The 16710-nt window shown below is 30.9% G+C and overlaps 1 protein-coding gene across 2 annotated transcripts; it reads left to right on the top strand.

Moving 5' to 3' along the window:
* LOC108459647 (MADS-box protein SOC1-like) lies at positions 1 to 5175 on the top strand. Of its 2 annotated transcripts, none has more exons than XM_053022469.1 (8): positions 1 to 390; positions 620 to 818; positions 1778 to 1856; positions 2618 to 2679; positions 3047 to 3146; positions 3245 to 3286; positions 4344 to 4385; positions 4821 to 5175. In XM_053022469.1, the coding sequence occupies exons 2-8, from the start codon at positions 637 to 639 to the stop codon at positions 4977 to 4979; spliced, it is 666 nt and encodes a 221-aa protein (XP_052878429.1). In that variant the 5' UTR covers positions 1 to 390; positions 620 to 636; the 3' UTR covers positions 4980 to 5175. The 2 variants fall into 2 exon arrangements, with proteins under 2 accessions (XP_052878429.1, XP_052878430.1); XM_053022470.1 differs by having other exon boundaries at positions 4 to 390; positions 4836 to 5175.
* The last annotated feature ends 11535 nt before the right edge of the window (positions 5176 to 16710 follow it).

Here is a 16710-nt window from a genome sequence, read left to right as displayed (position 1 = left end):
CTGTATTGTTTGTATATAGAGAATTTTTACAAGAGAGGAAAAATAGCTTAAAAGATAGATGAAAAAGGAAAGGATGATGTTTTGTGGGGTTTTGTCGTTTTTTTTATATAAATTTTTTCCTTTGATGGTGGCGACTAATAAAGGGACACAACCCCAAAACAAATCAATCACCATAAAAATAAAATTCTAATTTTTGGGTTTTTCCTGGATATTTTTCTTCATTTTTAGCTTTCTGGGTTTTTGTTCTTTTGATTATTCAAAGGATCAGATCACAAAAAAACAAAAAAACTACATGTTTTAAATGTTTACTTGATCTGATTTCCTTCCGGTTTCTGTAATATTTAAGCAAAAAAAAAAAAAAAAGTTCCAAGTTCTTTGCTTGCCAATTTGGTAAGATTTTGATTTTCATATATACATATGCATATACATATATACTTAAAACCCTCAGTTTCTTCTTACAAATCCATGTAAAGAAAAAAAGGGTTTTCTGGGTTTTATAATTTGCTTCTTTTATAACTGTTTTTCTTTTTTTTTGTTCATTTATATTCTTATGTTTTCCATGTGTTTGTTTTAATGCCTGTTTGGTAATTCATATATATATGTTTTGTTGGCTTTGAAGGAACGAAGATCCTCATCATGGTGAGGGGAAAAACACAAATGAGGCGCATAGAGAACAATACAAGCAGGCAAGTTACATTCTCAAAGCGACGAAATGGGCTACTAAAGAAAGCTTTTGAACTATCAGTTCTTTGTGATGCTGAAGTTGCTTTAATCATCTTCTCTCCTAGAGGCAAGCTCTTTGAATTTGCAAGCTCTAGGTAAGTAATAATTTTCTTTAAACCCCCCTCACTTTTCAATTAATTTGCTGTTCAGCACCAATTTTCATACTTAGGGTTGTTTGATTCTGCCATAAAAACTCTCACTTGCGCACATCATTTAGTGCTATATACTCTCAACAACATTGTTCTTTCATGTGGGGTTTTTCCAAGAACCAAAATTAAACTATATTTTATGACTAATCCCTAATTACTATAACAACTTAGTGACTAGAATGATGCCGGTTTATAGGACTAACCAAAAGTGAAACCAAAAATATTTAAACTGTACCTTGTCCTAAAAGATAAACTTTAAAATTTTCCTTGTACATGGTGTTGGCTTGAAAAATAATGTTTATTTGAAAAAAAGGGTACAATTTTCTGATAACCTTGTAGTACTATCCCTTTCATCATGTACTGGTATTATTGCAATATAAAACAATGTTTTTTCTTAAACTATATTTCTAAAATAAAAGGGGTGTCTTGGAAGTATCATATGGAAATGGTTATTTTATTTGTAGGTTTTTTTTAATCTATTTATGTAGTATTAGTGTTATTAGAAAATATATAATTGGATGTTATTCATGTTTAAATCCAAAAATTTCTTCAGAGAAAAGACAGCAACATTAGTCAACTTTGTTTACCTAATGTATTAATGATCTACAGATGATTTCATATACAACTCTGATCATTGTTGAAAATGTTTATGTCATGTTTAATATGTACATAGATATTTTCTTTCATCTTTGAAATTCATTGTGGAAATGCTTAATGATTCTGTTTAGTTAATCATTTCTTCTTCTTCTTCTTCTTCTTTTTTTTTTTTTTATATTTGAGGTTTTTTTTGCATTTATGCCTATATACATGTAGCTTCTGTCCTAATTAAAACATTGTTTGGTTTTTAGTTACAAGTTTTTCCATGCATTGATTTGTGTTGCTATTTGGATATATCATTTATTTAGCATGCAGCAAACTATAGAACGTTATAGGCGGCATACAAAGGATAACGAAACCAATAAGCCAATTGAACAAAACCTGCAGGTTAGCATGTCTTTTGTTTTTGATGTCTTAATGCAAATAATTATAGATTTATTTATGATTTTCATCTCTTTACTTTATATAGATTCTCCTCCATTTGTTAGTAAACACATGAATTTGAATAGCTAGTTTTTGTTAATTGTCATGTATAAATTGGTAAGGTTTAACATTATTGTCCAGTTAGATTAATTTATGAGTTTTTGTAAAAATACGAGGACCAAATTTTGATGAATTAAAATAGAGGGATTAACTTCTCGAGTTTTTTTTTTAAGTTGAGAAACTAAATTCACCATTAATTATATGCATTTTTTTTTCTTATATGTATTAACGGTACATAATTCTATACACAATCCATAAATTAGATGATGCTGCTAGGGGCAAATTGGGTGGAAACAGGTAGGGCTTTGCTCCCCCTCAAATGAAAAGTTTATCTTCTAGTCTCAAATAAATGATAGATTAAAAGTTATTATGTGGTAGAATCACACATTGGTGTCTCTAAAAATGAAAAAAAATTTATTTAGTCTTTTCGAAAGTGATGAAGTTATAAGTTAATATAATATAAAATTACACTTTAATCTCATAAAAAAATTATAATTTAATTTGATCCCCTTAAAAAAAAATTGAATTTGCCCTTGGATATTGCATCATCTAATTTACCACTAATGCATAAAATTATATACCGTTTGTTTATCAAATATAAATCATATATATAGCAAGGTTATTAATTTCATGTTTTTATGGTGCATATTTACTGAGAATGGCAGCATCTAAAGACTGAATCAGCAAACATGTTGAAGACATTAGAAGATCTTGAAATTTCAAGAAGGTATTGGTCTTTTATAAGATTCAACCCCCACAAATATATATTGGGGTTAAAATATAAGATAAGTCCATGTACTCTTAAAAATTTTGAAATTTAGTCTCTATTTTTCAAAATTTAAATTTTAAGTTCAATTATTAACAGTGTTATTTTTTGTTAAATTAAGGTTAATTACCTCATTTTTAATTATATTGCTACCAAGTGAATAAGCTTTTTTATTTTAAATGTCAAATCAAAATTTAAAAGTGTTAACAGTTGACCTTAAACTTTAAAATCTAAAAAGTAGAGGGGCTAAATTTCAAGTTTTCGAAAAATATAAGGACTGAGACAAAAGAAAAAAGATAGTTGAAATTTGATTCTAAAATGGCCATAGGAAACTACTTGGAGAGAATTTGGGTTCATGCACACTTGAAGAATTACAAGAGATAGAACAGCAATTACAAAAGAGTGTGAGCATCATCAGAGCAAGAAAGGTTTGATTGTGAAAACTATTAATATTTAGTGCTTCTTTTAAAAATTTTATACAATGAAAATGTAAACACATTTTAACCCTTATTATTCACTTTTTCAGACACAAATTTTCAGGGACCAGATTGAACAATTGAAAGAAAAGGTAAACCTTTTGGGTTTCAACAATGTTCTGAATTAAATTGTGATTTAGATTTAAATTGAGTTAATTGCATCAAACATCCCCAAACTGTGGCCCTCATTTTATATTGGTCCTTGAGCTTTAAAAGATTTTAATTACATCCTCAAACTATTAGTGTTATATCAATAAGATCCTTTCATTACTAAGACCGTTAATTTAATTGTTAAATGAGACATTAATTTAAAATGAAAAATTTAAAGAAAAATGGATGTTGAGGTTTTCAAAGTTTTTACAGAAACTATCATTCTCTTTCCATTTTTCTTCGATTTTACTATATCTTTACATTTTACTTTTCTTTAACATTTTCATTTTAAGTTATGTCACATAAGATTTCACAAGTCTTTTAATGGTTAAATTAACGATTGCAATAATAGAAGGACCTAATTGATATAACATCGATAGTTTAAGTATGTAATTAGAATGTTTTGAAGTTTTGAGATCAATTTAGAATGAAGATCATAGTTTAGGGATATTTTGTGTAATTAACTCTTTTAAATTGGTTGTTGAACTTTAAAATGTTTTGATTGAGTATTTAAAGTATTTAATTTGTATTAATCGGGTCATTCATTTAATATAACGTCAGTTTGAGCATTAAATGTTAGCTCGAATCTGAGATGAATCATATTAAAAACACGTGTATACATACGGCATAGATAGCTTGTATTGATATATGAAAAAGAAAACAATATAATGCCATTAAAATTTAAAAGGAATGCTTGTGTTTTCTTTGAACATATCATATCTATGCTGTCTATCCGATAGGTTTAGATATGTTTAAAATTTAATCCATATAGTTTAAATATACTCAATGTTAGATTGGAGCTAAAATGTAACGCACAAACCAACAATGAGGCTAATGAAAAGAATTTGTTGATACAATACTAATATTTTAAAACTCTATTAAAAATTTTAAAATTTAGGAGTAATTTAAAATTTGAGTAATAATTTAAGAACATTATGTGCAATTAATCCTTTGGAGTTAGCTTTTTGCTAACAACTACCTTTTTTTTTTTTGGCTCAGGAGAAAGCCTTAGCTGCTGAAAATGAAAAGCTTTGTGAAAAGGTGAGGTCTAAAGTAAAATAATATTACTGGGTGAAACTATTTAGTCCCTATACAAAATTGAAATTTAATAAAGTTAACATTTACGGTTTAAAAATATTATTTACTATTTAATAGAACTAAAGGGCTTCGCCCTCCAAAATTTAAAAAAAAAAATTAATCAGGCCCTTCAATTTTAAAAATTTTAATTAATCCTTTCAAAGTTTTCAAGATTTTTAATTAGATTTTTCAAAATTTTTAAAAATTTCAAACCCCCAGAATTTTGGAAAATGCTCATTAACCCCTTAATTTTTTTTTTTTGAAAATTTTAATTAGACTCTTGAATTTTTTTAAAAGGTTTTAATTAAAGACCTCAAAATTTTTGGCACGTTCCGCTATTGATTATCTCATTGATTTTTTTAGTATTCATTATACCTACCATTAATTTGTCTTTTTAAGTTGTTCATGTCTCAGTGTGGAACAAAATCATGGAAAAGATTGAGCGAGCAAGAAGACAATGTACCGTATGACGAAAGCAGTCCAAGCTCGGACGTTGAGACCGAACTGTTCATCGGACTGCCGGAAGGTAGAACGAGACGGATCGTGCAACTCAATTGATGGATGATACAACAAAGTCAATCCCATGCAAATATGAATAGAAAAGGCAAAAGGTTTTACGTATTAAATCATACATTAGTTTTCAAATAAAATTGGTGCCAGCAATGGTATAAAAAAATTTGCTTGGCAGAAAAAAACTACCATGAACAATGATCAAGGATTTGCTACATAAAAATACCTTTTATATTCGGATAAATTAATATTTTAGCAAATTAATTTATTGGTACATCAATTTTACATTATGAACAAAATTATACTAATAAAATAACCTCTTTATTTTGGTTTTTGATTTGGATTCAATAATGACAAAATTAGAGGAAGCTGGTAGGGACTTTAACCCCTAGAATTGATTAAATTACTTCTCTTAAAACATGATAAGAATATAAATTAATAAGTAGTAAAATAACATTTTGATCCCTCATACATTTATAATTTACTTTTGATCTCCCAATAAAATTTTTCGGCTTTGTTTTGGGATTAAGGCAATGTTCACTACCTAGAGATAGCTATAAGGTTACCGGTAATAGATTCCCATTAGGATTATGATTTTTTTTAGTTACAAGAACAGGGATGGCAATAGGGTAAGGTGGATTTTTGCCCACCTCGAACTGAACTCGAAGCTTGACCAATCTGTCTAGACCCCAACTCTTAAGAAAAAAAATCTACCCGAACCCAAAATTTAATAGAAGATCCAACTCTAACTCTAACCCAACCCAATTCAAATTTAATTTAATTTTTTTTTATTTTAAAGCAAATAAGACTACATTTTTAATTGTTCTATTTTTATTTTGAAGTAAATAAGATTCTTTTTGAGCTTAGACTTAAAACTTAATATATATTGACTTATATATTTATTTATTGAAAGTAAAACTTAGAATTACTTGTCCTCCTTTGACTTTAAAAATTTAAGGTTTAAATTTTTAAAATTTAAATTTGATTTGTTCTAAATTTAAAATTTTTAAAACAAAACTTAAATTTTTAAAAGTTAAGGAACTTTTGGAGAGAAACTTTGCTCAAGAGAGTTTTGGAGTTGTGTATTGAGTCATGTCTTTCATTGCCATATTGAGTCATGTCTTTCATTGTCAAATTGAGAGTCTTTTATAGAGAGTTCTTGTCTCATTTGTTGGAGAATCTGATTCGTTGCATTATACAAATATTTTTTTCTCGCTTTACACAATTGTTATTTTCCAGACTATTATTACAATTACAGGGAATATATTCCTTGAATTACAAAACTTTTGTAGAGAATCTCTACTATGTATCTTCGTCTTTTCTTTTGAGACAATTTTGGCAAAGAATCATTACTATTCATCTCTGCCTTTTCTTTGTAGAGAATCGTTATTGCTTATCTCCGTCTTTTTTTCGTCCAAGGAGTCTTTACTGTTTAGCTTTCTTGTTTTCTTTTGGAACAATTTCTTAAGGTATGCAGGGAATTTTTAGAGGTTGCAAACTAGTTGTGAGTAACACTCGATTCAATTAAAAAAATAAAAAAAATTAAATTTCTAGTTAATTGAATTGAGTTATTTGAGTCAACTCGAATAAGTAATTTTAGTTTCAAGTTCGAGTCAAGTTAAATTTTACAATTCGAATAACTTGAATAATCTGAATAACAGATTGGTGTAAATACCTTTTTGGTCCTTGTCAATTTTGAAAATGAGCAAATTGGTCTCTCTTAATAAAAATTACAAAAAAATCAAAAATAATTTTTCAAAATTCTAAATAATTTTTAAAAATTCCAAAATTTATATAGTTCTAATGAATATATAAAGAAAGTTAAAAAATGAAAATTTTCCAAAATGAAAATTTTTGGACCTAAATAAGTTAATTAATGATTCAAGTTTATCATACTAATGTAACACCCTTTACCCGATCCAGTTGTCAGACCCTGAGCTAGAAGATACTACAACAGTAAACAGAACCAATCATGTGCATTTTGCTCAGTAATATTCAATAAATCAATACATGCGAGTTAAGTCTATGTTTAACATACATTACAAGCAAGTTCAAGTCTCAATTGAGCTTACGAAAGCCCTTAAACCAGCTTGAAACCAAATTGGGACCATTTTGAAATTTTTACAAAAAGATAGGTAAAAATACAAAATATGGGTCATACGACCGTGTGGCCAGGCTATATGATAGGCTGAGGCCGTGTGGGCTATATCACACAGTCATGTCCTCAAACCGTGTAATGGACTTATGCTGTGTAATCAAGGTTACACTACTGTGTCAACAGGCCGTGTAACTAACTATGGTCATGTTGGACCTAATTGTAAAATTTACAAACATTCACACGGTCTTGTAGCTAGGCCATGTAAGGGATTGAGACAGTGTATACAGAGCATGCGGCCGTGTCAACCACCCATGTGTGGTACACGGTTGTGTGGTAGACTGTGTACAGCCAAAATAACCCTTTTGAAACAATGTTCATACCTTTCCTACAAGTGACCTAAAATTTCATTTTACACCATTCAAACCTATTTCAAAACATACACATTTCAAAGCCAAAACATTCATTCATATAACCATCTAAACACACAACCAATATGCCCTTATTGGCACCAATGAAACATTAAACTCAAGTTAAATACAAATCATGCCTTAGCCATTGTATACCACAAACTAATTCATATGATAAACATCATTCAAACTTGTCATTATCATTAACTTCTAAATACCAAACTTGGCACAAATCATACCACACATATCAAGTTACCAAAAGGACTTTTATATAAACATAACCATGCCATCAAATACATCAACTTGTACAAGTTTTAACCATCCTATGTACATGCCACAGTTAACCAAGTATGAAACATTAAAAGTCTACTGGATTGAGAGACAATAATTGTGTACTTCTCGTTGATCCAATCGACACGTTCTGAACGTCCAAAATCTATAGAAAGGTAGTAGCACAAGTAAGTATTGAAAATACTTAGTAAGCTCATACAATATAAACAATTACTTAACACATATAAGTTCATTATGCCAAACAATTATATCTAACATCATTAAATACATAAGGTTTTGAGCTCAAAACATACATATAACCTCAAATGTTCATATTTCTAACACAATTCAACTTGCATTATATATCCATATCATGAATATTCTTCTCACCAACATCAACCTCATATCATCACATTTTCATTTTATAATTCTACCCGATGAAACAACGTAAAAGTACTTAGTATACGGGTGAAAATAATAGTTCTTGGTTACCCATTTGAGTTAAAATTACACGATAGATATCAATTGCTCCTCCGAGCTAAACATGAATAATAATGTCTAGTTACCCATTCGGGTAAAACCTACATGACAAGTATAAATTACTCATCTGAGCTAATCATAAACAATAGTGCCTAATTACCCGCCTGAGTTAACCTACACAAAAGAGAGCATGGTCAGGGCTTAATGTGCATGTTTCCTTGAGTCCGCAACCAATGTTAGAGCTTAATTCCACCGGATTCAACCTGTAACCTTGTATACAAGACTTTTACTAAGTTCATCTGATTTTAACCTCAATTTATACCACAATTTATAATTGGCAATGGCACCATTTCATAATTAAGCATAACACAACATCAACATAAATTTATTTAAACTGTATGAACTTACTTGACAAAATAGTTGTTTTTAAAGTTACCTGTACCAGTTTCTAAAACAAATTTCCAAAACTTTAATTTTTTTCTTCCCTCCACCGAAAACCTCTCAACTCCTTGTTAGAATTAAGTGACCCAAATTCTTATTTAAATAAAATACGATGGAAAATAAAATAAAAGTAAAATCCATATAGAACTAGACTTCTTTTATTTTATTTTAGAATAAGGTTTTTAAACCTTATTAAACTCCATCTATTTTATATTGATTAGGATAAGGTGTTTCAATCCTACTAGAATATGGCTTTGCAAGCCTATAAATAGACATAGTCTATTCCTCTTGTATTTGAGTAAAAAATTTTTCGACATAGTGAATTTTCTTCTCCTCTGCTGTGTTTTTTTTTTTCCGAAAGGGTTTCCACGTAAAATTTATGTGTTCTTTATTTTATTTATTTTATTCTATTTTATTTTTCACAAATTGGTATCTCGAGCTTCCGGGTTATTCATCTCGATCACGGTAATGGCGTCTTTGAAGTATGAAATTCATTGTTGGATCGCAACACCGATTTGCGTTGTGGCAAATTAAGATGCAAGCGTTCTTGCAGATGGATCTAGAGGATGCCCTGCTAGGGATAGATAAGATGCCTTCGACATTAACAGATGAAGAGAAGAAGCGTAAGGATCGAAAGGCATTAACACAATTACATCTGCATTTGTCCAACGAAATTTTGCAGGATGTGATGAAAGAGAAAACCGCCATTGCATTATGGAAGAGGCTAGAACAAATATGTATGTCGAAAACTCTAACAAGCAAGTTGCATATGAAGCGGCGTCTTTATGCTCATCGTTTGGAGGAAGGTGCGTCAGACACGAACACTTAATGTTGTTTAAAGAAATTCTCTCAAACTTGGAGGCCATGGAGGTTCAGTATGATAAGGAAGATCTAGGGTTGATTCTACTTTGTTCGTTGCCCCCGTCTTATTCAACCTTTAGAGACACGATTTTATATAGCCGCGAGTCTCTCACAGTTGATGAGGTTTATGATTCTTTAACCTCGTATGATAAGATGAAGCATCTTGTGGTTAAAACCAACTCTCAGGGAGAGGGTCTCATTGTTCGTGGGAGACAAGACCGGAATGTTGATGATGATCGTGGTAGAACACAGGAACGGAATCCTCGTGGTAAATCTAAGGGTAGATCGAAATCTTCAAACAGAGGTAAAACTTGCAACTTCTGCAAGAAGAAAGGGCACATTAAATCTGAGTGCTATAAGCTACAAAATAAGATTAAAAGGAGGTGCGAATCAAAAGGAAAACAAATTAAAATTCGGTGGCGATGTTGTAGAAGACTACGATGGTGAACTTCTAGTTGCTTCATCAATGATTCTAAAGTGCGAGGAGTGGATACTTGATTCAGTGCACCTTCCACATGAGTCCCAATCGGGATTGGTTTACAACTTATGAAACAAGATCTCGAAGGTGTTGTTTTGATGGGAAATAATGCTTCATGTAAAATCGCGGTGTTGGAACAATTAAAGTTAAGATGTTTGATGGAGTTGTCGAACACTTAGTGACGTGCGGCATGTTCCGAATTGAAAAGAAATTTAATTTCGTTGAGTACTCTTGATTCAAAAGGGCATGATATACACAGTGAAAGTGGGGTTTTAAAGATTTCCAAAGGGTCCTTGTTGTGATGAAAGGGCAAAGAAAGATTGCCAAGTTATATGTTTCTGTGGTTCTATCATTCATGGTGATGCGCTTGTCGCTTCCTCTTCCTTGTCGGATGATGATATTACTAAACTTTGGCATATGCGCCTAGGGCATATGAGTGAGAATGGCATGGCGAAATTAAGCAAAGAGGACTTCTTAATGGGCAAGGAATTTGCAAACCGAATTTCTGTGAGCACCGTGTGTTTTGGGAAGCAAAGAGAGTTCGATTCACTAGAGGAATCCATAACACGAAGGAAACGTTGGAGTATATCCATTCGATCGTGGGGCCGTCCGAGTGCCTTCGAGAGGTGGAGCTAATTATATGCTAACCTTTATTGATGATTTTTCCGAAAAGTTTGGGCGTTCTTCCCGAAGAAAAGCGATGTGTTTTCCACATTTAAGTCTTGGAAAATTATGATTGAAAAACAGACGGAAAGCAGATAAAATACCTCCGCATGCACAATGGCTTAGAGTTACGCTCGATGAGTTTAATAGATTGTGCAAGTCGAAGGATCATGAGACACTTGACGATTCGTCATACTCCACACAAAAGCGGCGTTGCGAACGAATGAACGAACGATCATGGAGAAGGTTCGATGTATGTTGTCAAATGCCAACTTATCAAGTCATTTTGGGCGAAGCGACCTCTCATCGCATGTTTTTGATCAACCGATCTCCATCCGCTGCCATTGAGAAAAAGACTCCACAAGAGGTATGGTCCGTAATCCCGCTAATTATTCGATTTAAAGATTTTTGGGTGTCTGCGTATGCTCATGTTGATAATGGAAAATTGGAACCGAGATCCATTAAATGCGTTTTCTTGGTTATAAAGTGGTGTAAAAGGCTATAAGTTATGGTGTCCTGAAAATAGAAAAGTTGTGATTAGCAGAGATGTTGTTTTTGATGAAACCGCTATGCTACCTAACTTATCTCTTAAAGACTCTTCCAATAAAGAAAACCAAAAGCGGTGGAGCATCGATTAATACTGAATCAACTCCTCAAGCCAGTACAAAATTGAGAATAGAGTTGCTTCTTCACCGCAATACTCTATCGCCAAAAACAGGACAAGAAGAGAAATTAAACCTCCAAAGAAGTATGCCGAGGTTGATCTAGTTGCTTATGCTTTAAATGTGGTGAAGATATAGATGCGAATCAAGAGCCATTTAATTATTCGAGGCGATTAGTGTGAAGACTCGAAAAGTGGATGTTTGCTATGCAAGAGGAGATGGAATCACTCCACAAAAAGCAGAACATGGGATCTTGTAAAACTTCCTAAAGGTAAAAAGGCATTCGTTGTAAATGGGTGTTTAAAAAGAAAGAAGGACTCCAGGAGTTGAAGAACCCGGATATAAAGCAAGGCTTGTTGCAAAGGGTGACAATCAGTGCCATCTTTCTTACAAAAGATCAAATGTTTCATGAGAGAACAAAACACATTGATATTCGGTATCATTTTGTTCGTGATATTATTGCTCGTGGTGATATTGTTGTGAGCAAAATTAGCACTCATGAAAATCCTGCAGATATGATGACTAAGTCACTTCCTATAACCAAGTTTGAGCATTGCTTAGACTTGGTTGGTGTTCATTGTTGAAGTTAAACCCTTAAGGGGTTTTTGGAAGAGGTGAAGAACTTGTTTATTGAAAGTTCGCGATGAAGAACTTGTTCATTGAGAATTTGTGTCAAGGTGGAGATTGTTAGAATTAAGTGACCCAAATTCTTATTTAAATAAAATACGATGGAAAATAAAATAAAAGTAAAATCCATATAGAACTAGACTTCTTTTATTTTATTTTAGAATAAGGTTTTAAACCTTATTAAACTCCATCTATTTTATATTGATTAGGATAAGGTGTTTCAATCCTACTAGAATATGGCTTTGCAAGCCTATAAATAGACATAGTCTATTCCTCTTGTATTTGAGTAAAAATTTTTCGACATAGTGAATTTTCTTCTCTCCTGCTGTGGTTTTTTTTTTTCCCGAAAGGGTTTCCACGTAAAATTTATGTGTTCTTTATTTTTATTTATTTTATTCTATTTTATTTTTCACACTCCTCTCCAAAATTTCTTCAAATTTCTTGATTTTTTCGTCAAATCTTGTCTTTTCAACACCTTCAAACATCATTTCTTCAAGATTTGTTCAACATTGTGTGGAGATTTTGCCTATTTTAACATTTTTGAGGTTAAACCCTAAAACTTTCAACTTATTAATTTTATAAATTATAGGTTGAAATAGTGCTTGTTGATGGTTTATTGGATTGCTTTGAACACTATATATTATCTTTTGTTGCAAGAGGTTACCTATTTCTAAATATTTTCTTAACATTTTTACCTAAAACTCTTCCCCAACAAATGTTTGTTAAAATTCCCCCAGAGAGTTTTCTTTTGAGTCTTAGTGTTTCTAAGTGTTTAATTAGACAGAATGGCTCCTAAGAAAATGGCTAGAATCGATGCATCGTCTTCTAATCCATCTAGTGCATTAGAGTCATATTTTAATGAGTGTTTTCAATCCTTAAACTCACTATCTCGTTCTAATGAGAAATTTGCTTCCAAAAAGGTTTGGGAATCTAGAAAAATAGATTTTGATATGCTTGAAGCCATAAATTTTATTTATCTATTTGTTTTTCAAAATTGGGGTTGGATAGATTTTTAAAAATTTTCCTCACCAACATCTTATAATCTTGTTTGAGCCTTTTATTCAAATGCCAAACTCGAACATGATGAGTCTGGTGACTCCGTTGTTGCCATCTCCTTATTTTTAATGAACACTCCTATTCGCCTCACTGTCGAAGAGTTTGGAGATTTGTTACACTTTCCTTCTAGAGGTAACTCCAATGAAAAAGACACTTTTAATCTAGCTCTCTTCATTCCATCTAGTTTAGCTTCTGAAATTTCTCTACACAATCGAGTCTTCTACCTTATCCTAACTTGGAATTTACGTCCTATTATGAAACATGCCAAGCTTCAAAACACCGATTATTGGTGGCTCGATTCAATCCAAACTAATAGGCATCCTGACCTTGCTCTCGTTATGTTTAATGACATCACTAAGGTTATCAGGAGGGCAATGTCTACTAATCTCACCCTTTCCATGGCACATATTTGTCATATATCTTTAGAAGGTTAGAAATTAGCACTCTTGGAGACTCCCCCATTACATCAAATCAATTTATAAGTTATGGGGCGCTTCACCATGCCGGCTATCACTATGACGCCAACTTCAGTGGATCAAGGGAGGCAATCCGATTGCCAATGAAGATGATGATGATGAAGGCATTTTTGAACACGTCCCTTCATCCGAGCATGCTCTTCCACCGGCTTCGTCCTTTCAAGCATCTCAAACTTCCTCCGAGCTCAATACAGCCATCCTTGATGCTATCCATTCTTTGAGCAATGATGTTCAAGTCTTAGGGAAGATGTTAACACTCGGCTATCGACATTGGAGTCACAAATGGCGTCTCTCTGAGCTCGTTTTCCTTCGAGTCCTCCTTTTTCTTGTAGTGATGATTAGAGTAGATTTAAGTCATTCATTTCATACTCATAACATTTGCACCTAGATTTCTTTATTTATGCATATGTCTATATTTTCTTGCAATTTATTGCTTTATTGATATTTTAAGATACATTATTGTTTTAGTTCATTGCCCATTTACTTTTATATATCTATTATGATGAACTAACATTTGTTCTCCTTAAACTTTATTTGTCATTTGATATAACAAAAAAGGGGAGAAGAAAAGGTAAATTGATTGATTATTCGTTTATGCTAACTATATGCAAATATGCAAATTTTGTGACCAATTTTTCTTAAAGTAAAAATGAATGTCAAATTGTATGTCAAATTTTATTGTGGCCTTAAATTCAAAATGACTTTTATTAAGGGGGATCAATTATTCAAAAATAAATTTACCAAATGTTTTGTTATATCAAAAAGGGGGAGGTGTTAAACCAAGCTTTATTTAATAAAATGTTTTGATATAACAAATTGAAGTATTTTTGAATAAAAGTTAAAAATGAACAAAAGTGACAAAAATTATTTGTTTAAAATTGAAGCCTAAGAGATAAAATTTTGAATATCTACTTTGAACTCTTAGAAAATTTTTAAAACAACTTTAAAATTAAGTTAAAATTATTTTCACTTAGTAAAATGACTTTTAACAAATCAAATAATTTTCAAACAAGTCAAAATTGCTCCAGGCCAAAAAGCGTCGATACCTTTTTGGCCAAGTATCGATATTTTATGAATTATCGATACCCTTTCTTAAAAACGATACCAAAATGGTATTTTGTTTTTCACAAACCCTAAAAAGTATCAATACCTTTTGATTAAGTATCGTTATTTTCTGAATTATCAATACCCATTCTTAAAAACGATACCAAAACAACATTATGTTTCTCAAAAAACCTACAAAGTATCGATACGGCCTTGCTACCTTTTTATAAAGTATCGATAAAATTGTTTTGGTATCGATAGTAAAACTCCAACAGTCACTAAATTTAGCATTTATTGAAAAAATTATTGATATATTTTTATATGGTAACGATACTCGGTGTTACAAGTGAATTAAATGCTTTGGTTTTTACATCCCAATGGCTCTATTCATGACACCAACAACCTCAACGGTTAGAAATCAATTAGGAGGTATAAATATCAACTTCTAAATATAGCACAACAACAAGAAAGCACCTTCAAGCATAAATTATCAATCAAACAACCTTTGTGTTTACTATTTTCATTTTTTTTACATACACTTGTGAGCTTTACTTCTATACTTTTGCTCAAGTGTATTCCATTGTATTTGAACTTAATTTGCAAACACGTTGATCTTGTAAGGATTATTTCTTTGTTCACTTATTTGCATTTCCTTGAGAGAGTTTGTGTCTTAAGATTTTGGGTAGAAATTTTAAGGGAGTTGTAAGTTTAAACTTTGTCCACAAAGGTTATCAAATTAGTAAATTTAGGAAAATCCTTAGTTGTAGAAAGCTAAGCTAGTAGAGGAGGCAATTAAGGTCGGACCACTCTAAATTATCGTGTTCATCTTTCAATTTTCTAACTGCATGAAATCCAAGGATTGCAGTAGTAACCAATATTAAATAACATTTTTAAAGAAAAGCTCAAGTTCGAAATTTTAAAAATGCACATCCAAATTGCAGTAATAACCAATATTAAATATCATTTTTAAAAGAAAACTTAAGTTCGAATTTTGAAAACAACATTATTTATAAAAGTGGTCGCAGATTCTAAAAAAAACTAATATTCATATACCATAAATCATACATTAAATATGCTTTTTAGGGGCTTTTCATTTGTGTTATCAACTATGGTAGGGAAACAAAAGTCCCTCTTTAGGGAAAAGATTGTATGAACGGTGACACACGTCATCATGTATCCTTTCCAATAGTTTTATGCCACATCAAGATCTTATCTCAATTTGAGATTTTATCCTGAAAAAATTAAATCCAAATTAAAATACTGAAATTCAGGGATAAAATCTTGAAATTCAGTATAAGAATACTGATGTGGCATAAAACTATTGGAAAGGGATACAAATGACGTGGCGTCACTGTTTCGTACAATCCTTTCTCCACATGCAAAGGCAAAGCCAAAAATATAGATAAGGGGCAGGATATTTATATAAAATAGAAAAGTTAAAAGTAGACTTAATCCATATTGGCCTGAACTACTTTAAAAAATGTATTTATTAAATTTGAGATAATACTATACCAAAATTAACATTTAAGGAAAATAAGTTAAATATAAATATTGTAACTATTTAAGCATTAATTATTTTACAAATTAATATTTAGATACTAGTTTGTATTAATTTATTAAATTAAACTAAAATATTATTAAATTTATCATAAAAAATATTATAAATTCTATAAAAGGAAACAAATTAAAAGAAACTTTAGAAAACTTTGGGGAGCTAAACACAAAATTATCCTATTTTTAAGTATTAATTATAACATAAAAATAAAAAAATTTAAATATTGAAAAGACAAAACTGAAATTTTACAAAATTTAGAGGAGGTCGGGGTCCCTGCTAACCGCGCCCCTATATTCGCCCCTGCTCACATGGTTGCATATGAATTACTTTTCATCTTATCATTGAAAAGTATGATAGTTGTATATTTTATATTAGGAGGAATCCACTCACAACAATGTAAAATTGAAGTAGTTATAATCTTTTCATATAATTAATATTTTAACGATTTAACTGTCATATTTGACGTAAATTAATATTTTAAACAATTCATTTTATGTAAAAATTTCAACCATTCGATAAATATTAATATAACAATAATTTAGATTGATAGGATAGAAATATTGGATCGATTCATAAATTTACATATATGATAAGTATAATTATACTAATAAATATAATAGATTGCTGAAATATTAATTGTACAAAATTTTATGAAAGGTGT

This window comes from Gossypium arboreum, chromosome 12 (genome assembly GCF_025698485.1).
Source record: "Gossypium arboreum isolate Shixiya-1 chromosome 12, ASM2569848v2, whole genome shotgun sequence".
NCBI lineage: Eukaryota > Viridiplantae > Streptophyta > Magnoliopsida > Malvales > Malvaceae > Gossypium > Gossypium arboreum.
The sequence above is the reverse complement of the archived record's forward strand: the minus strand, read 5'-3'. Positions and strand labels throughout refer to the sequence as shown.